The sequence below is a fragment of the Pyrus communis genome, chromosome 16 (genome assembly GCF_963583255.1).
Source record: "Pyrus communis chromosome 16, drPyrComm1.1, whole genome shotgun sequence".
Classification (NCBI taxonomy): domain Eukaryota; kingdom Viridiplantae; phylum Streptophyta; class Magnoliopsida; order Rosales; family Rosaceae; genus Pyrus; species Pyrus communis.
The window spans coordinates 22,751,487-22,773,170 of NC_084818.1; the positions used below are offsets into that span (position 1 = coordinate 22,751,487).

At 36.6% G+C, this 21,684-nt stretch overlaps 2 protein-coding genes across 2 annotated transcripts; both read left to right on the top strand.

Moving 5' to 3' along the window:
- Positions 1–930: 930 nt before the first annotated feature.
- Positions 931–17,419, top strand: LOC137719948 (uncharacterized). Its single transcript, XM_068458925.1, has 13 exons — positions 931–966; positions 1,060–1,182; positions 1,274–1,336; positions 10,577–10,754; positions 12,069–12,276; positions 12,586–12,637; positions 12,740–12,812; positions 13,096–13,218; positions 13,496–13,665; positions 14,210–14,359; positions 15,104–15,247; positions 15,758–15,818; positions 16,205–17,419. The coding sequence occupies exons 1-13, from the start codon at positions 931–933 to the stop codon at positions 16,345–16,347; spliced, it is 1,524 nt and encodes a 507-aa protein (XP_068315026.1). The 3' UTR covers positions 16,348–17,419.
- On the top strand, positions 16,494–21,262 carry LOC137719949 (uncharacterized). Its single transcript, XM_068458927.1, has 9 exons — positions 16,494–16,517; positions 17,443–17,571; positions 18,310–18,429; positions 18,683–18,769; positions 18,972–19,040; positions 19,247–19,367; positions 20,251–20,385; positions 20,800–20,951; positions 21,140–21,262. Exons 1-9 carry the CDS (start codon positions 16,494–16,496, stop codon positions 21,260–21,262), a joined length of 960 nt encoding a protein of 319 aa, XP_068315028.1.
- Positions 21,263–21,684: the final 422 nt, after the last annotated feature.

The window sequence follows — 21,684 nt, forward strand, 5'->3', positions numbered from 1 at the left end:
TCAATATTAATTATACATCAAAGACACAATTTTTCTGTATCCTAAACCTAAAATACCATACAAAGACCATAAATTTTCCAAATTTCCAAGCAGCAATTCAATCTCTCAATTCGTAAACAAATTCTTCCAGAAGAGTGACATGGGGTAGTAGGAGGAGGGAGGATGCTTTGTGCGGAGAAGCTACAAATTAAACTAAGCAACTCAAATTTTTTTGGTCGAAATTAGCAGAAGACCAAACTTACGCAAAAAAAAAAAAAAAAAGGAACGGTCTTGCCATTGAAATTGAATTACCTATCCAAACCTTTTTGGCCCAGCATACACCATTTTCAAAATACGCACATTGCTCCAAACTGCAAACGGATGTCTGTTACCATACGAAATAACGAAACTTTATTCAGATGAAGATCTTAAAACACAAAGCAATTTCATATTGTTGAACAGATTGTTAGTTTAAACCTGTATAATTCATAACATTCACAGCTCTTCATCAGAAATGAACAACTACAAATTAAACTAAGCAAATTAAATTATTTTTAGAATTCAATAGAAATTAGCAGAAGATCAAAATTATCCAAAAGAAACGAACTGTCTTGGCATTGAAATTGAATTACCTGTCTAAGCGTTTTTTGCCCAGCTTCACCCATTTTTTAAATCTGTAAATCGGTTCTGTGATAGCCCGTCCCGGATTATTCGTACCGTAGGGGTGAAATGACAGTTTTGCCCCTAGTGTTTTTGTTTCGTTGTGTGGTTGTTTTGGGGATTTGGTTGACTGTATCTGGACCACGCACAAACCCATACACTCATTCTCATCTTCTGCCCTATCCCGAGTCTCTTTCTCTCTTTCCCTCTTCTTCTACACTTACGTACGGACAAGGATCAAAACACTCGAAAACGCTACGGATCGAAATAGAAAACCATACCTTTGTGTTCATGAGGTTCATACAAGTTCAACCGTACCCATTTCAGGTAAGGAAACCTTTATTTTCACGTCGAACTCGAGATCCCCGATTTGGTCACTGTTCATGCACATGTAAAATCGTGTGTTTTTGGGAATTTCAGGGTTATAGGAAGCTTGGTGAGGTCCTTAGGAAGCTCGGGGTGGTTCATTTAAAGGTTTTGGATGTCGAGATTGTGAGTTGCAGGTTTGGCTGGATTTTTGTGAAGTTTCTCTGGCAAGATTCTGTTGGTTTCAGGGCTTGAAAGTGGTAAGGTTTTGTTCTATTTGTTGTAAGCTTCATTTTGGTACCAATTTCGTAGAATTTGGTTGATGCAGGTTTGGCTGGATTTTTGTGAAGTTTCTCTGGCAAGATTCTGTTGGTTTCAGGGCTTGAAAGTGGTAAGGTTTTGTTCTATTTGTTGTAAGCTTCATTTTGGTACCAATTTCGTAGAATTTGGTTGAAAAACGAGTGAGAAACAAAGATTAGAAAATTTTTCAGTTTTCCGGCGACTGTGACGGCGCTAGAGGTTGGCCGGAGAAGACGACGGAATATTCCGTCAGTTTGGACGGAATATTCCTAACAGCGTTAGGTTAACTTTAACGGAATTTGTTAGTTTTAACGAAATATTCCTGACGGCGTTAATTGACGTTGTTAGTGTGCCAGGCATGCGCCCGCTTGTGGCTGTGCCTTGGCCGGCACGTGGGGGCACATGTGACGTCGAAAAATTATTTTAAAAATATGGGGATGTTCATGAGGTTGAGTAGATCACGTTGGTGTATTCATGCACCCCATTTGAGCATTGTATGAGAAGTTATTACCTAGTTTGGGTTATGTGCTTTAAATTAATGTTTTTATAGTTGTTTCGCATATAGGTAAGACCTATCACAAGGACGAGCGCAGTCACTCGAGGCAAGGGGGTTATGACCCTTCTACATACTAGTTAGTGGGCTTTTGGTTTTCCGTATATACCTATATACTTGTGATTTTCCCAGAAAATGAAATGAAACGTTTATATGTTTTAAATGCCATGCATTGCGTTTGCCTATTTAATTATGCATTAGTAGTTGCATATATGTATGTTTGGTGCTGCGGACGCACAGGTAAGTGTCAAGTAAGTTATGGTTTATATTTGTGATTAGTAGTGATGTGAGATGCATAGAGAGCTCATAACCTGCACCCTTGGTGTCAGTGCTCCTGCCCAGAGTAGGGCACAGTCCTTCACGTGATGTTCACCTCCCGCACCACACGCTCATCTTGGATCCAAGTTAGGTGCACAGTCCTGTCGTACAGACCACTATAGGTGGTTCCGACTCGTAGGTGACCCGCGATTATTCGCCCAGTCTTCACGTGATCATAGCACTTGAGCATATTTATTTACACCCAGTCCTGTCGTACAGACCACTTTAGGTGGTTCCGACTCTTGTGCAGGTATAGTTAGTGAGTTGGAGATTGAGCTCTAGATTCAGCTGTATAGGTCACGTTAGGTGACTCCGGTTGACAGATTACATTGCATTGATTGACATTACCTGAGTTACTTACCCTTTTATGTAGAGGCATTCGACATGGTATATTTCTGAGCATGTTTTCGATATATGTGTATATCCTATTTTCTGGAAAACTATACAGGTTTTACGGCGAGGGGTTAGAACTTTTGATAATGAAATGATTTTGAAAAGTTTTGTTTTTGCCCACTCACACTTTCTGTTTTGCGCCCCTCCAGGTTCTAGGTTGGATTGCTCTTTTGGTGGCTCACGAGGGATTCACGGCATATCTGACAGATTATCACCAGTGTAGGACCACTTCTGGGTGTGTTTCGTTAGTGTTTATTCTTCTGGACTGCACTAAGTCTTCTGTGCTTTGAATATTGTTTTTCACACTTATGCTTGCACATGTATGTTATCTACTCAGTGTATAGCTTGGTTTTTATTTACTCATACTTTTATTTTTATTCTTAGCTTCCGCACTGTGCACATGGTTACGTCACTCTCACGTGATGCCCAGCACGCCCTGATTTCAGTCGGGATATGTCAGGTTTCGAGCTGTAATACCTTATCGAAATTGAACAAAAACTGAGCAAAATGAATAGGAAATTTAAGACGATGAAAGTGGATGAAGAAGAAGCATAAAATAGACGATGTGAGAAACGACTATGTGTGGTTGAGTTCGTTTCTGCTTTTTCTATGAATAGTGGGGATTGAGTAAGCCGTTGTGGCCTCTTGAACGTGCGGTCGATTACAGTTTCCATTGTAGCAATTGCTTGTAGAATGTCTTTCATCTGAAGGGATGCCAATTTCACTATTACAAGTCAATTCCATGAAAATTAAGTCAAAACGCATCAACTCTCCAATATGCAACTAGGGTTCGTTTTACTTATTTATGATCATCCATTTGATGTGAAGTTGTGATCAAGTACTCCTAATATGCAACCTAGTTGTGATGTTCAACTTAGATTAGCAAGAAAGAATCCATTAAGAACAAGACAACTTCAAAGAACCAAAGAAATCACATGGCAGGATGTATGCATAACAGTTTCTTCATTCATCCACATATCCACCAAGATTAAGCATGATGTGTACTATAACCTTGATCAAATAATTCATAAGCAGCCCTAATGGTGATCAAACGTTAATATTAACAAACAAATTATACTATAAAATCAGTGAATGAAACAAGAACACGCATTGGTAATTCGAATACTTTAACTTAAGAACATAGAGTAGGTTTGCAAGGCTACATCGAATTCCCCAGCTACGAACTTAATTACACAACATGATTACAAAATATATAAATATCAAGAACAACATGAGTGAAATTAAAGTTCATAGAAGAAGCCCCCGTGAAGCAATTCTGATGTTGAACTTTTCCAAGAACAGCGCGGCTGTGTGGTTTCTTCGGTGTTAGTGAATGGTGAAGGGAAATAGGGTTTTGTTTTAGGAAGAAAGGCCAAAGAAAGAGAGGAGAGAGAGCTCTAGGCGACCCCTAAGGGGGCTTGTGTAAAAGTGATCTGAAACCTTATTATTTATATGCCAAATGGGCTACAAGATCTTCCAAAGTGATCCAAGCAACTTAGCCTTTATTTTACATGTTTTTGCCTTATTTGGCACCAAATTAGGCTAGATATCCCAATTTCTTTCCTATTATGCTTCTAGCCTTCTAACAAGCTGGATCATCTTGGATTCTTTATTTGGGCTTCAAACTAGGCCACTAAACTTCTTTCCATGTTTGGATAAGGGTCAGCTCCAAAAATGGCATGTTTTCATTTCTTTTGCCTTCAAATTGATCCTAATGTACATGTAACTGCACACTAACACAAAATAAGGTAAAATGCAACCAATTTAACTCAAAAACATCCCAAAGAGACTAGAAATGGATGGCATAAATGCATGAAATATATGAGTTATCAACTTTGACATCACGTGTGAAACGGGTTCATTCCCGCTCACAACGCACTCTTATATTTAGGCACTTTTAGGTTTAAATTGATTCACATTTTCCACATCACTACACTTTATAGCTTCGTCACCTTCCAGGTGTTAGCCAACATAGCTCAATTCAGAATCCTAGTGGACATTCAGGGTTGAGGTGTTAGTGCTTGCCCAGGGCTAGGGCCAATCTTTCACGTGTATGTTCATATCCGCACCGCACGCTCGCCTTGGATTCGAGTAGGTGTCAGTCCTGTCGTACAGGTTGCAATAGGCAACTCCGACTCATATGTGACCGCGAATAACTCCAATCTTCACATGATTGTAGCACTATAACGTATATCATTATTACACGCAATCTTGTTTATGTCAGAATAACTCTACATGAACTCGTGTATCAGCATGTGTCAATGAGCACTTGGTTTGATATGTTTACTTATGCGAAAGTATATGATTACTGACGTTGTGCACTTATATATGAACTATCGTGCCATATTGATATCTTGATATTTTGCAGGCTACGGTGAGCATTTCCATACTATATGTAGTATATATATCTTGGAAACTATACATATTTTATGGTGAGGGGTTATAGCATTTTCAAAGGTTTTTATTAAAACTTTATTTACAAGCTCACTGACCCTTGTTTTTCGCCCCTCCAGATTTTAATAGCTAAGCTTTCTTATCGACGAGAATCCTTAGCAAATCTTGGTGTAGACGATTACCTTCGATGATATAATTCTCACCAATCTTATTGTATTGTACTTATGCTCTGACATGATGTGTGAAATGGGTTCATTCCCGCTCACAGCACACTCTTATATTTAGGCACTTTTAGGTTTAAATTTATTCATATTTTTCACATCACTACACTTTATGCCTTCATCACCTTCCAGGTGTTAGCCAGCACAGCTTGATTTGGAATCCTAATAGACATTCCGGGTCGAGATGTGTTAAAGTATCTATGTCAAGTTTAATAGAAAAAATTTAATAATGTTATTAAGCCTAATATTTTTTATTTTTTTTTTGTGCTTTTGAAAAATGTATCCATGCTTTGGTACAATAATTTTTTGGTTAGTTTTGATGAATGTACCCATATATACACACACACACGTACACACACAATATATTGGAGACTATAATTCATCTTTGATATTTTTAATCCCATAACTTATGAGTTTTATTTAAAATCTCATTAATATAAATAATTACAAATTTCATTTTTAATTTAAAAATATAATAACCTACATAGAAATACACTATTACATTAATGTCAAGGTCGTCGATCAAAAACTAAAAACCACCAAGGTTTCAATCAAAGAACATTAGTAGTTAGGAACCGCATCCAAAGTGTCCCCCTTTTTTTTTTTTCAATTACAAGCCAAAGACTGTGAAACATAAGGTCATTCCAATGCAGACGGCTAAAAGTCCAAAAGCCAATAAATGGCCTGATTTGCCTAAAATCCCATTTCCAACCGATGGCTAAGATATATTATTAAAGAGCCCACCAGGCTATTATTTGGTCAAAGAGGCATCAGGCTGGCCAAATGTAGCCGCCCTCTTTGCCATTTTTTTGGAGTTCAGCTCCTCAGTTGCAATAATTTATTCAAATTCAATGACTAAATTTGAAAACAGTCAACGGTACTTTAACCAAATTAACCAATAAATTTAAGATATAAACTTTAAACTAATTAATTATTAAGGGGGTTATGCTTAGGACCTTTGGTTGAAGATGATATATGAGTATCGCCTGACACTATTCATTTAAAAATAATTTTTTCGGCGCTCTAATTCTAGATGGGGCTACTATGTTTAGCTCCTTCAGTTTGAGATGACCTAATAGCTTGCCTAGTGGGCTTATATGCTATCGCGATTTCTAAGTTGCGGATTGCATTTTGCAAACCTTACATTTGGATCAAATATGGTATGTTGGATCTCATCTGAATGGTCGAAAACGAAGGAAAAAAAATTTGTCCTAGCTAAGAACATGTGTGAACATTTGAACACATAAGCAAACTAATAACACTTTAAAGTAGGCATGCATTCAAAAACAATTTTAAAACCCATGACTTTCAAAGCCTAGTGAATGGTGAACCAAAAGACTCTTTAACAAATTAAAGAAAAGCGAGAGTTTGAGTTTCATTACCCTTAAAGCTCATCCTTGCTTACACAAGGGATTCACCTAAGTGGAGGGCTTTCAAGTCACCTCCTTTACTCCTTGGATGGTTGCTTCTTTGCTTCTCCTTTGCTCCTTGAGGGTTTGAGGAGAGGAACTCCAAGAACACCAAAAGTTTGGTGTCTCTAAGTCTCCACACCAAGGATGAGGTGTGAAGATGAAATGGATGACTTAGAAGAAAGAAGATTGCTAGCTATTTTTCTCTAAGTGTGGCTGGCCTCTTTGGAAGACGAAGAGGGAAAGAGTTTTGCACTTTTGCCACAAAAGAAAAAACCTTTTTTGTGGTAAAGCTATAAAGGAACAAGTTCCTCTTATAGCACCTCACATTTGAGTGACAAACTTGCAATTATGCCAAGTTCACTACCACTCACCTTATGGCCAGTCATCGAGAAGTATGATTTTTGTTTTTGAATCACTTGATTTCGTTGAGTATTGAAGAAGTTATGAAAGTTTAAAGTTTACCTAGTTTTCGGCGAGTTTTCCAGTTTTCCCTCGAACCAGTCAACTTTGAGGCTATTTACCGGCCATCTTCGGCAACCATTGGGCTTCCAAATAGGTATAATCTTATTCTACACTTTCCTATCTTCATTTTGATATATTATGAGTCGAATTTGGTTAAGAAACGATTGAGTTACGAAGCTTTGAAAATTGCCCAGACTTCCGGCCAAAAGCTCTGGGACACTTAACGGAGTCTTTAATGGAATGACCAAAATGATGGATGGTGGACAATCTCAATGACCACTTTTATTGATTTGAAATGTTAGGGACCAAAGTGATGAGTTATGCAAATCTCAGGGATCATTTTTGACACACCTCGACCGAAATCAGGGTGTGCTGGCTGTCACGTGAAGGTGACGTAACCATGTGCACAGTGAGGAAGCTAAGAATAATAATAAAAGTACGAATAAATAAAAACCAAGCTATACACTAAGTAGATAACATACATGTGCAAGCGTAAGTGTGATAAATAATATTCAGAGCACAAAAGACCTAGTGCAGTCCAGAGGAACAAACACTAACGAAACACACCCAGAGGTGGTCCTACACTGGTGATAATCTGTCAGATATGTCGAGAATCCCTCGAGAGCCACCAAAAGAGCAATCCAAACTAGAACCTAGAGGGGCGCAAAACAAAAAGTGTGAATGGGCAAAAACAAAGCTTTTCAAAACCATTTCATTAACAAAGTTCTTACCCCTCGCCGTAAAACCTGTATAGTTTCCCAGAAAATAGAATATACCTATATATAGAAAACATGCTTAGAAATATGCCATGTCAAATGCCTCTACATAAAAATGTAAGTACTCAGGTAATATCGATCAATGCCATGTAATCTGTTAGCCGGAGTCACCTAATGTGACATGTACGGCTGAATCTAGAGCTCAAATCTCCAACTCACTAACTATACCAGCACATGAGTCAGAACCACCTAAAATGGTCTGTACGACAGGACTGGGTGTAAATAAATATGCTCAAGTGCTACAATCACGTGAAGACTGGGCGAATAATCGTGGGTCACCTACGAGTCGGAACCACCTATAGTGGTCTGTACGACAGGACTGTGCACCTAACTTGGATCCAAGATGAGCGTGTGGTGCGGGAGGTAAACATTACGTGAAGGACTGTGCCTTACTTTGGGCGGGAGCACTGACACGGGGGGTGCAGGTTATGAGCTCTATATGCATCTCATATCACTACTAATCACAAACATAAACCATAACTTACCTGGCACTTACCTGTGCGTCTGCAGCACCAAACATATATATATATATATATATATATATATATATATATATGCAACTACTAATGCATAATTAAATAGGCAAACACAATGCATGGCATTTAAAACATATAAATGTTTCATTTCATTTTCTGGGAAAATCACAAGTATATAGGTATATACGGAAAACCAAAAGCCCACTCACTGGTATGTAGAAGGGTCGTAACCCCCTTGCCTCGAGTGACTACGCTCGTCCTCGGGATAGGTCTTACCTATATGCGAAACAACTATAAAAATGTTAATTTAAAGCACATAACCCAAACTATGTAATAACTTCTCATACAATGCTCAAATGGGGTGTATGAATACACCAACGTGATCTACTCAACCTCACGAACATCGCCATATTTTTAAAATAATTTTCTGACGTCACACGCGCCCCCACACGCCGGGCAAGGAACGACCACACGTGCCGCCCACGCGCAGGCACGTGCATGGCACACTGACGGTGTCAGTTAATGCCGTCAGGAATATTCCGTTAAAACTAACAAATTCCATTAAAGTTAACCTAACGCCGTTAGGAATATTCCGTCTAAACTGACGGAATATTCCGTCGTCTTCTCCGGCCAACCTCCGACGTCGTCGCCGTCTCCGGAAAACTGGAAAAACTTCTAAACTTCATTTCTCACTCGTTTTTCACCCAAATTTCACGAAATTGGTACCACAATGAAGCTTACAACTAGAGGAACAAAACCTTACCACTTTCAAGCACTAAAACCAACAGAATCTCACCGGAAAAACTTCACCAAATCCGACCAAACCTGCAACTCACGATCCCGACGTCCAAAACCTTCAAACGAACTACCCCGAGCTTCCTAAGGACCTCACCAATCTTCTTACAAGCTTCAAATTCCTTGAAACGCAACAATTCACGTGTGCATGAAGAGTGACCAAATCGGGGATCTCGAGTTCGATGTGAAAACAAGGGTTTCCTTACCTAAAATGGGTATGGTTGAACTCGTATGAAGCTCACGAACATAAAGGTATGATTTTCTTCCTCGATCTACAACGTTTTCGAGTGTCTTGGTCTTATCCGTACACAAGTGTAGAAGAAGAGAGAGAGACACACACGGGACAGGGCAGAAAATGATAAGAATGAGTGTGGGTGCGTGTGTGTGGTCCAAAAGTAGCCAACCAAAACCCCAAAACAACCACACTACGAAACAAAACACTAGGGGCAAAACTGTCATTTTACTCCTACGATACGAATAATCTGGGATGGGCTGTCACAATTTTGGCTATGTAACCTAAAACTAGAGAAGAAGAACCAAATCAAATCCTCCCTATCGCTGCCCTCTCTGCTTCATGTTAGAAGAAAACACATCCCCTTGCCGTTGCCTTGTTTCACGCCAGCAGACGAAATGAGAGTCCCCCTCTTTGCTACTACTTCTTCTCTTTATATTTTGCCCCCTTTTCCAATTCGTAGGACCACGTTCTTTTAATAAAATTAAGGATTTTATTGCTTGATCTCACAAATATCTTTCTCCTAACTTGTCGGTTGCCAATCCTTGGAACCACCAATTGAAATTCTATTGATAATTGTAATCCCTTGTGTATAAAGTTGTAATGCCTCCTTTGTAAGTAAACTCCAAATAAATAAGATTTCCCAAAACCCATTAGCCTTCAACCTACTAACAAAATAACAAGTAATTAAATAAATGAAGCCAATGTTAACAACATGACCAAAACGTAACGAATGTGCTGAGACCATGTTAATTCCACTTTTATCAATAAGCATCCTAATCCTTATAAATTACAAAACTAAAGTAATTCACTCAAAATAATCTGAATGAGGCACTAATAAATATAAACAATAGGGTAACAATTGTAATAAATATGTGTCTATCAATTCCTATTAAATAAAATCCCTTTTGTAGGTCAATGTAGGGGTGGGTTCAAAAAACCAAAAATTGATAAAAATCGAGAACCAAATCAGATTGAGGCCAAAAAAAATTGAACCGAAAGTGTAAAACTGGACCGAACCGAATCTGATTCAGTTCAGTTTGGTTTTTGGGGTTCAGAAATCGAGCCGAACCGAACTAAACCGAAGTAAGGCAAAATGACATCATTTCATATTTAATTTAAATAAATATTATTATTTTTCCCTTGAACGGCGTCGTTCAGTCCAATTTGTAAATTTTGTAGCACTCGTCGCCTGCCTTCTTCTTCTGTTCTTCAGTCTGAAACCTTAAACAGAACCGAACCCATTCCCTCCCTCTCCTCCTCTGTACGTATTCTCACTCTGGACCATCTTATTCCCAGCTCCGCCGCTCTTCCACTTCGTCTTCTTCCTTCCCAGTGACCTGCGACCTGTCTCATATTTCGTCGTCGCCGTCTCACTCTCAGTCTCTCACCCCTGTGACCGGTGACCTACGACCTAGGAGGCACGACTTCCTCTCGCTGTTTCGAGTCTCGACCCACAAATTCCCTCCTTTGCAAGGTTAGTCTCTCACCCCCTGATGCGTTTTGCAGATTTTTTTTTTTTTTTTTTTTTTTCAATTTCGTTGGTTCTGATGAATCTGATCTGTAGCTTTTCAATTTCATGGTTTTGCAATTTGTTTTGGGTATGCTGGATTTGATTAATTTGTGAGAGTACATAGGGTTTAGAGTAGCTTAAGGTGTAGCTTCCTCAATTATATTTGGGTTCTCCTCGTTCTTAGTTAAGAACCGAACCATTATATTCGGTTCTGTTTGTTCAATTTTTTTTTAACACAACACCCAAACCAATCCTTTAAACGTAGTACATAGGGTAGACCAAAACCAAAACCAATCCTTTAAACGTAGTACATAGGGTAGACCAATTTTTTCTGAACACAACAAACCTTGTTTGTTCCATCATAAGTTATGGAATTTGTATGTTCTTGCTTGTGGCCTCCACTTCAGTCTTCATTCGTAGCTATTTGTTCAAAAATTCAAAAAAAAAAAAAAAAAAAACATAATTATAAATAATCAAGTTTTGCCGAAGGAGGAGGATTGCTGGTTGAATCTTTATGACTTATGAGTTGTAGATTACTTTCCAAATGTCAAATTAATTAGTATTTAGGTGTCAATACTTTCGAGTAATATGACGAGGAATACGAGCTCAACGACTAAATTTCAAAGAGAACCAAAATATGTTTGATTTTGATTTTTAATTATTTGTTACCCAACAACAGAAAGATTAAAGTTTGTTGTGCATCTGTAGCTTTTTCATCGTATATGTTTTGTATCTTTTGATGATTATAGTCATAGACCATTAGACCTTGCTTTTATTTTATATAAAAATCAAAAATCAAAAAATCAAAACCAGATTGGAATCGAACCATAAAAACTGAACTGAGAAAAAACCGAAAAAAAATGAATCGAATCGAAACGAAATTTCGGTTTTGGTTTTGCCAAAAAATCGAACCATTAAGAACTTAACCCAGCCCTAGGTCAATGAATCATCTTGATGGTGTGAGTCAATTTCATGGACCATTTATGATAAAAATCCGTAAATCTTGTGAGTCCATTTATGTGCCACATTAATACTTAATGGAAATTTTAACATAATTATGATGGAATGACCACATTAATTTGTGACATCTATTTTCAGGGACTACATTGATTGATTTTCAATTTCAAAGTCCATCTTGATGGTGAAAATCAATTTTAGGGACTATTTATGATAAAAATCAATATAAGAATAATCTTTGAGTAATTTTAAGAATTTAAAAAATTTCGATTATAAAATTTTTAGGATAAAAATAAGTTATTTACAATCGAAATAAAATAGGAACTATATCTCTCCAGCGATCCACAAAACTCCCCCTTCCCCCTCAGAACGCTCTGCAATTACTCCTCGCCGCCGTGACTGTCACTTTCTCGTTCCTTGACCTTCTCTTCCCTTCTCCTCCTCCTCCTCCTCCTTCAACTTCGTTGCTTGGCACTTCGAAGACTACAGCTTACTGTTTCCATTCCGCTGTTTGGTTGCCGAGAAAAAGGTACGCAAAGGAAGAGAGAAACAATTCGTTCTCTTTAATTTTTTAGAGTTGCTATTTTCCTTTTTTACTTCCCCAAATTTTCTGAGCTGCCAAACGGAGAGCTGGTTTAGTTTACTGCTCCTGGAGTTCTTGTTCTTAATAGCTGGCGAAGGCCTGAAAACGGCGCCGCATTGTCATTTGACACTATCTGATATGATCAGCAGAGCCTTTAATTTCGTCAATTGAATTGTATTTCATACAATAAACAAAGTAATTAGTTTGTTCAAAAACTTAATAAGATCGTTTTATTGTGTGTATGCTGTAGGTATAACGCTCCAAGGCTCCTGCAAAGAAGCAGCAAAAGCGCGGCATCGACTTCAAAGTAATCGATATTTCAGGTTTTGAATGCATTTTGCTTTGGGAAGTTCAACATCTGAAAACTTTGTTTGCATTTGATGTTTATTTTCTTTTGTAATTTTTGCAGAAAATAAAGCGAAAGATTGGCAGAAAGTTGCCGCCACCAAAGAACGCTACGAATACTGAAATTAAGTCCAAAGGTTTTGATTTTAATCTGTTCTTAAATTCATGAGTTGATATTGCTTTTTGTACTCTCTGTCTTTTTTCGTTAATTCATTGAAAGGAAAATTCTGTCATCGTTTTAAAATAAGTTTGTTTGGGGGTGACGAGAGTCATTAAGGATGAGAGTTTGTATTCTCTTGATTGTTTGAAATACTTTTTCTTGCCACAATGAAGGAGTTGCCTTTGTGCTTCCATTTTGATGTCAAATATCGTAGTGAACTAGTTTCTTAATGAGTACTAAATAATGGTTACTATGAGCAGCAATTGTTCTTCCCGAGCAGAGTGTGGCATCGGAGAAGGCAGGATTAGCAGTGAACAAGAAAGGTTTAACATTGAAAGAACTTCTTCAGCAAACATCTCATTACAACCCGAAAGTTCGTAAAGGTATTTTAATGTTATTTTAAAATATTTTCTTAATGGAAGCGCTTACAACCGTATAGTATCTTCCAAAATATGAGAATTAATCTATTTTTAACCTGAAATAGATTACCTAGATCATTGATCATGTATTTCTGCACATTGATTTGGGTTTTAATGTGTTAAATTTGAAGAAGTTACGACCTTTTCAATAATTATGTTGTCTAGGAAGTTGTTTCCCATTATTGATATTCTGTACCATATAGTATATATCTAATAATCTTACCGTTATTTCTCTCTGAAGATGCATTATTGGGTATGAAGGATTTACTCCTTAGGTATCCAGAAGAGTTGAGGTTTTATAAGTATGCTGTTGTTGAAAAGCTGCGTGAATGCATTGGCGATGACGATAGGCTGGTTCGAGATACGCTACATCAACTTTTTAAGTCAGTAATTTTACCTGGCTGTAAGGAGGTACTTTTTAATTCTTGTCTGAATGCAGCAAGGTAAAAACCTGTTGTGAATTATATGTATTAATGCGAAACAAGGAAGATTATTTTTTATTATTTGCAGTTCAAGAAACTTTTGGGTTGTTAATTTCACTATTTTCCTCTTAATTTTTTCACGATACATGTGTCTTATATGCCAAATTTTATTCAATTGTTGCCGTGCATTGCACTAAATTAAACTGCCAGGCCATACTTCTGGATGCGCAAAGCCATTCCTGGCTGGGGGGGAATGGAATTAATTCTCTTTCATAGAAATTGACATAAATTATCTTTGAAGGGCTTATTCTTTTTCCTTCCAGTTTTCACTTTTTCTTAATGCTATGCATCTTCCTTACAATAGAACAATTTGGTAGTTTCACATCTACACTGCTTTTATTGTATATATGGATTCATCAAGTGTAGTTTTGAGGTTTTGTTGTCATCATCTCTCTATTATTATCATTAAGTTCGGTGGTGTTTATAGCCAATGAATTTAATGTGACATTTTTTTCCCTTCTTTTCTTGTCCAGGATAATGAAGAGCTATTGATTTCCTTGATGATGGCCTATATATTTAATGCAATGACACATTTAGCAATCGATGTTCGGTTGATGGCTTTCAAATTTTTGGAGCTTGCTATCCAATGCCATCCACCTTCCTTCTTCTTGAATGCTGAAAAGGTATCCTAAGATTGTGCTGTAAAATGTTGTATGCAGTGTTTTCATTGGAATCATTTATCAGATATGTTATTCTGATGTACAACTGTAGAATTTCTAATTTATGCTTTGGTCATTAACTATGAACTGTTATATGGTTTGTTGTTCTTCTATGCATTATTCTAATGGAATGGACTTTAGGCATATTCTGGTAGTTATGTACCTGTCACAAAGATCGGATGTTACATGATAATCATCTTTTGAGACTCCACACTGTCTCTTAGTTACATTATAATGGTAATTTATGGCTAGAGTTTGCTACTTTGTGGTCTAGTGTTACGGATTGAGGCCTTATTCAACAACATTCTTTTTCTCCAAGATTCTGCTCTTTCTGTAATTCTTGGTCTCTTCTCTTCATGTTTTCTTTGCTCTCATTCTGCTCAATAACACGAAAGTTCTTATAGATGTTGAGCTTTAGGTTACTTGTCATCTTCTTTCTTTCTTTCTTTCTTATTCCCACTAGACATGTTATTCCTGTACGCAGATATTCTTGTTCGAAACCTTATCCCTGGTGGGTGTGTGAGCTTGTTTGTTTGGTTGCCATTATATTTTCCACTGCGTTATTTCCTATCAATTGTTTATGGTTTAGTCCGTCTGTGTGGTTAATGAATCTAAATATTAGATGAACTCGAATTTTTCAGTGTTACCGCTCTCTTTTGTGTTTAAAGATAACTTTTAAGGTTGTTTTAATGATTGCTTCATTGACAGATTCTTCAAAGCTTTGAGGATATTCTGCGGTGGACCCAGTTTTTTTTAGAGGACAAGGGCAAGCTCAAGACTGCTCTTGCCGGCCTGGAACTATGCTTGTCACTTTTGCCATGTAACAAGAGAGAAGCTGGCTCATGTGGAAAGGTATTTCTATGTTTTCTTAAAATCCGGAGGGTTTGCACGTTTTCTTTCTTTGTTTGTATCGTGCAGCGTGAGCCTGCTTCTTTTCTTGCACCTTCCAGCTGTATTCTTTCATTGCATATTATTGTTGAAACTTTGCTGTTAAATTTTGTTATTGTTGTTATTATAATCATCATTTTCCCCTACTTGGTTAGTATAGACAAGGGGTGCAAAGCATGTGTCCGTCAGAAAGCCATGAAAAGTAGCCTCAACTGCACATGTGAAACTTTTGAAAATAAATTTGTTTTTATTCATACTCGGAGATCTGACTTCTGAAGCTGGACGAACAATTTTTGAATGGGAGAGTTTTTTTTTTTCTTGGGTTATAGTGGTGATCAGAGGCCAAATGAAAGGGAAAAAAAAAACTATCTAGGCATATAATTGCATCAGGAAGAAACTGTTCTGAGTTACTGCTTTTAGTCTCTTGCCTTATTGATGAAATAGTTTTGTAATACCTTTCCTTTTACTTAATAGAATGGTGCTGGACAAGGGATACTGCATGCTTTTGAGCCTGATGTACCTGCAAAATCTGCTGGTATGTGAAACATTGGTGCATGTGTTTAGACGTCATTATCGATTATGTTCTTCTGATGGCACCATGTGTCTAGTCATGGCTCATATCACGACAAAGATCAATATGAGTTTGATAGTTGAAGTTCCTGAACTTTGGAATGATAATACTTATTTTGGTTATGTAATTTTATTAGTTTGTACTTCTTAGTTTCAAATGCCTTGCAGTTGGCAGCATTCTCACAGCAGGAGAAATCAAAATTCACTCTGATAATATTAGCTTGTTACTTAGATTGTGTTAATAAGTCGCGGTTTAGTGGGACAAGCATTCAGCAATTCAAGAACTTCCAATTATTTAATACCTTTTTTCGTTTTCGTATTGACCTATTGTCATCTTGCTTTCTTTTGTAGGATGTTCAATCATCATCCCAAAACTAAAGGATCTTGTCCCATTTCTAGTAAATTATTACAAGATTTTATTCCGGAAGTTCAGACTGGCTCCCTTCTTAATACACAATCATTTGATTGTATGCTGTCCATACTTAACAGCATAAACCTTGCAGTCAAATTCTTCTTTTATATGACTAATGAGGGTAAACTAGAATCACAACCTTCTCAAGGAGGGCATGGTGTGACTATGTGTGATACTATCTTTGTGACACTAATAAAGAAGTTTTTACAAGTTTTGTTTCCCCTGAACATGAGAAATCAACATTCAGAAAAGGTATAAGTTATAACCTTAATATAACTTTTAAATTCATCATTGTTTCTGCAAAATGACTTCTTTAAAAGTCTCTTGATTGATCTCAATTTATTTTGCATCCGTTCTATGGTCTTTCTGTTTTAATACTCTGGTAAGCATGGAAGCCTATAGTATTGCTTGATATTTTATATTTGTATTTTTGTGTCAAAATTTCCGTCATTTGCAATTTCTCTCATTATCGATGTATTTGTCAATATTTTCATTGATATATTCCATTTTTTGGGACCCTTGTTATTTCATTGATAATGATATATTATACTTTGAATAAAATTGGTATAAAGTTATAGTACAAATGCAATGAATAATGTGTATTTGACCTTCACATTTTATTTTTTGTTTATCTTAGATATTTCTTGCATTTCTCTCAATTTCTCTTCTGTTTTGTTCACCTAAGATATTTCTTGTATGTCTTGCAATTTCGATTCAGCATTTTGGGGTTTTCATTACTATCTAATGGTATCTGAACATGTTGACATTTTCATAGAAGGTCCTGTTTCCATAAGTCTGTCTTGTTCTATGGATTATATCAGGCCAACCCCTTGGCAGCTCTTGCATTCTTGAAACCCGACTGTATAGTAAGAATCATATACTAGAGTTTTTTCTCCTTGGCAGCTCTTACATTCTTGAAACCCGACCGTATAGTAAGAATCATATGCTAGAGTTTTTTCTTGGGGGGAAATTTCAAAATTTAGGATCTGGGCAGGTGCTATATGGGCACCAAATATCTTAGAAAGGGATGTCTACTATGTGAGGCACATTCTTAGCTGTAGATGTGTGTGTGTGTGTCTGTACTAAGTCATTTCACATTTTATGAGGGTCTTTTGTTGCCAGTATTACAAGTTCTCTTTTTAACTTGAATTGGTTCTTTTCTATTTCTGTTTGACAGGATGATGTTAAATATTTTGTCTTGAACACTGTGATGACAGAAATATTTTTGCACTTAAGCAAATTGATCTGCCCTCCTGTTTTGTTTGAGAAAGTTTTAGAATTTCTGGAAGATTCTCTGCTTGGAAAGGTTGGTTCGTCTACCATAATGTTTTAGTATGAAGTTGCATTCATGGTGTTCAAATTTCTGCTCATGTGCTTCGTATTTCTTAGAAGTACTGATTTAGGTGTGATAAGCGGTTATAAGTATAATAGCATTGTAATTTGAATGTTTCTATTCAATGAATTGAAATATAAAATAATCTCATATATTGACAAAAAAAAATAAATTGATTTGCATTCTGCTAATGTGTATTACTAATGTCGGTGATGGCCTTGAGGGCTCATGGCACATCTTCCCCTTAAGCACAAAGGTGGGGGTTAATTTGGGGTGCAAATACTGGTTGGTGCTTGATGTAATTTGCCTTGAAAAAAGTATATTAAAATAATATCTTCGATATAATAATGTAAACGATGGATTGTCGTTCCACAGCATCACGTTTTGAAGGTAACAAGAAGTTTATGATCTACATTTTGCCATGATAGTTTGGGTCTCAAATACTGGTGGGTGCTTGATGTAGTTTTTCTAGAAATTAAGACATATATTATGTTCAATAGAATAATGTAACTGATAGGTTGTTACGTGCAGCATCAAATTTTGAAGAAAATATTTATGCTCTAGAACTTGCCATGGTGGTTATTTATAAAAGAAAATTTCATTCAATTTTAGTTACTGTATTTAATAGTTTTGTACTGTATGTTTTAGGTTACATTTCTAATACTTTCTGTAAAGCTTCTTTTAAAATGTTGGAAACTTGTTACTTTACAGGTATGCAATGACACGCTTTGTGGTAAGGCAGTCTGGGAGAAGCATTTAATTTCACTTCTTCCATTTGTTCCAAAACTTGTTTCTCAAGTGGCAGTTGCCTGGAAGTCTCGCCTTCTTCAGGTATGAGCTGTGCTTAAAACTATTTTACATTCCAAGAGTTTGTCATCAGCAGAGTTATGTCAACTGAATTCCTTTTTCCTTATAAGATTGTCTTTACTCTTTTCTTTAAGTACTTCAATGGTTGTGTAACTATAGATTTGGTTCTAAAACAATTAGAGGTTCCCAATTTACACAAACCATTGTAGTGGGGTATTAAATGATTTTTGTCTTTTAACTTCTGGAAATGGTGTTACCTATATATCATTAAATGCAGGCTTTTAGTGAGGCATTCAAGGACTGCAATCCTGTATCCCCTTTAAAATTGGCTTGTATTTCCGTACTGGAGGAGCTGCTAGTTCCTGTAAGCTTGATTCTATACCTCCTGCTTGCAATTTCTCCAAGTTTTTTCTTTCCTTTTAGTATACTTGTGGTAGTAAGAAATCAGACTCCTCTCTCTCTCTCTCTCTCTCTCTCAAATTGAATTTTGATATATTTTCTACACATCATAGAGACAAGACATGCTGTACCTGGATCTGAGTATTCCCGAGATATTACACTTTCAGATTATGTGGATAAGAGAGCTTCCTGTGTTGCTTATTCTGCTGGATGATAAAAACCCATACTATTCCCAAGTAACATTTTTTTTAACCTTGTAAGATAGACAGTAGTATTGACAGAGAAGAATTTAGAAAGTAGGTTTTGCATCTTGTATCACTGTGTCAGGACGTTATTCAATATTATTGTCATTGTTTATTGTCTTTGTTTTTCTGCATAGTCAGTCTTTATACCTATGCTTTTTCAGCCCATTAGTTCTGGCTTATATTGTATGTTTCTTCAGGTTGTGCTGCACCTTCTACTTCGCCTGGGACAACGTGCTTTAGTGAACTCTTCCTTTGCATGGGAATATGACAACATGCAATTGTCACTGCAAGAATTTTTTGGCATAAGTCAAGATGATGGTAAGAGCCCATTCAGTAGACACTAGTATTCTTCTTTGTGGATTAATCATCCATCAGCAGACAACTTGGTTTCTTATGATTCCGCCTCTTTTTCTTGCAGGAAATGTATTATATGGTCCCTTTTTAAGGCTTCCCAGAGATTCTCAAGAACTCTCTTTCCTGCCTCTGTTATATATCTAATTTGGGTCCACCTTTGCTGAAGTCAATAGCGTACTGTTGCCTATGTAAGTTATTCATTTCTGCCTTGGTTAGATTCTGTATGGATTTGACAACTTAGGTTTGGCATGCTGTACAAAGTTCCCTATAGTTATTATTTTGACTTTTTTTATGTCTCATGCGTGCCATTAATATGCAAGCTATTCTTGTTTCTGTTATAACAATTATAAAGGAACCTTGGGATTCCAAAAGTATTCTGGGTTAAAGTCACATGGGTACCAGATATGTTCCTTCTGCACAGTAGTTTTGTTGGTAGAGTTATCTTTTACTACAAGAATCAGGAAAAAAATCCTATCCTCATCAGTTTCTTCATTAGAAAGAGTATGTCATTTTAAAATCTGATGTAGAAACTATTTTCATGCATCATTTTGTGGCTGAATGATAGTAATTTTCCTTCAACTGGAACATAGATGCTTGCCATTCATGTCTTAATGTAACTGTCATTTGTTAAGTGATTAAATCCAAATATACAGGGGGTTAGACGTGCCATTAAACATCAAAGGGTGATTCTGTTCTGATTGATGTTATATGGTAACAATATGAAGTAATGATGAATGTTCTCTCTTCTGCTTTCCAGTGATGTGTGAACATTGTTGAAGTATGATGAGTTATTTGCAAATTGGGATTTGTTTAAGTGACATTTCTATCTCGTTCCTGTTCATTGCAGGTCCTGATCTGGAGCAATATGTATTATTTCGAATCATAGAGGTCCTGAATTCAGCATATAAATCTGGGCATATTCAGATTGTTGATCACATTAGTTTCTTGATCACTTTGCTCTCCCGTTTCAGAGTTTTCCCAGGTACGTCTGACAGAATTTCTTCTCCTCTTCATGGTTTGTATTAGTATGTGTAATTTCTATTTGTACCGGTTGACATCTTATGATGACTTTCAAATTTTCTAGTTTCTACTAATATGATGACTTTCAAATGATTTATCGTTTTTCATGCTTTATCATCATAAGGTAACTAAATTGCAAGTGTAAGACTTTGTCAACACGTTTTAAAAGGCTGCTTCGGAACAAAAATTATCTTGCTCTGAGATTTTGGGATAGAAAGTTCCTGCTCTGGACTATTTATAGCTATTCATTATTTTTGCTGCCAAAAGATCCGATGCCTTCATATTAGTATTACTAGAGAACCAATTTATTACTTATATGCATAATTTTTATTGCAATTTCTTGGGTTCCAAACCTAAAATGGCTTCATCATGGCAGAAAATATCGTTCCTGTTAGAGAGAGTGATGTGAATATCTCAAATCGAGGGACTTTTAAGTCACTCAGCCGAATTGTCTGCTCATGCCTGTCACAGATGGGTGATAATACTCTTGTTTTGCAGATGCTAAAGAAAATTATACTCGATCAGATGGTGAGTTGACTAGATAACTTCATCTTATTGTGTTTTTCTAGTTTTCTTTACATCAATATCTTCTTAACTTCTTATTATTTTATAACTTCATCTTCCTAACTTTGTCAACTTACTTTGTTCCTGCGTTTTCTTTCTGAAAGTTACAGTTTATCTATTTTTCCTGATTCTTATTTTTGTACATATTTCAGTCTCAAAATCCTCCTCTAGACAACATTTGTGCTATGCTTAGGATGCTTATTACACTGGACTCTAAAACCACGATAATTTCCCAAAGAGCTTTTATAAGCCTAGGCAACTCACAAGCACAGTAAGTAGGGATCGTTCTAACCGGGGATTAACTAGGGGTGCTAATCTAATTTGAATTGACTCAAAAACACAAAACTAAACTTAAAAGACTCTTAACAAGACTACTATGACTCAGAACAACTTTGAAACACTCAAAACTGCCTAAAACAATCAAATTGACTCAAACAGAAACTAGAACTTAATTTGGACGAATTTGAAAGTGTTTATGACTCCAAATGCTTAAGAAGAACACAAAATAAAACAAATTCGAATGACTAAGACTCAGCAAAATATGGGGGGATTGTGGTTGGACGAATTTAAACTAAATGGGCAGATTGTAAAGAATAGATTTTAAGACGAAATTGTGATGAATCAATGGATGATGGAATAGCTAAGGGGTTCTTCTCCACACATGAAATATGTGCAACGTAAATCAATTTCCAGTTAT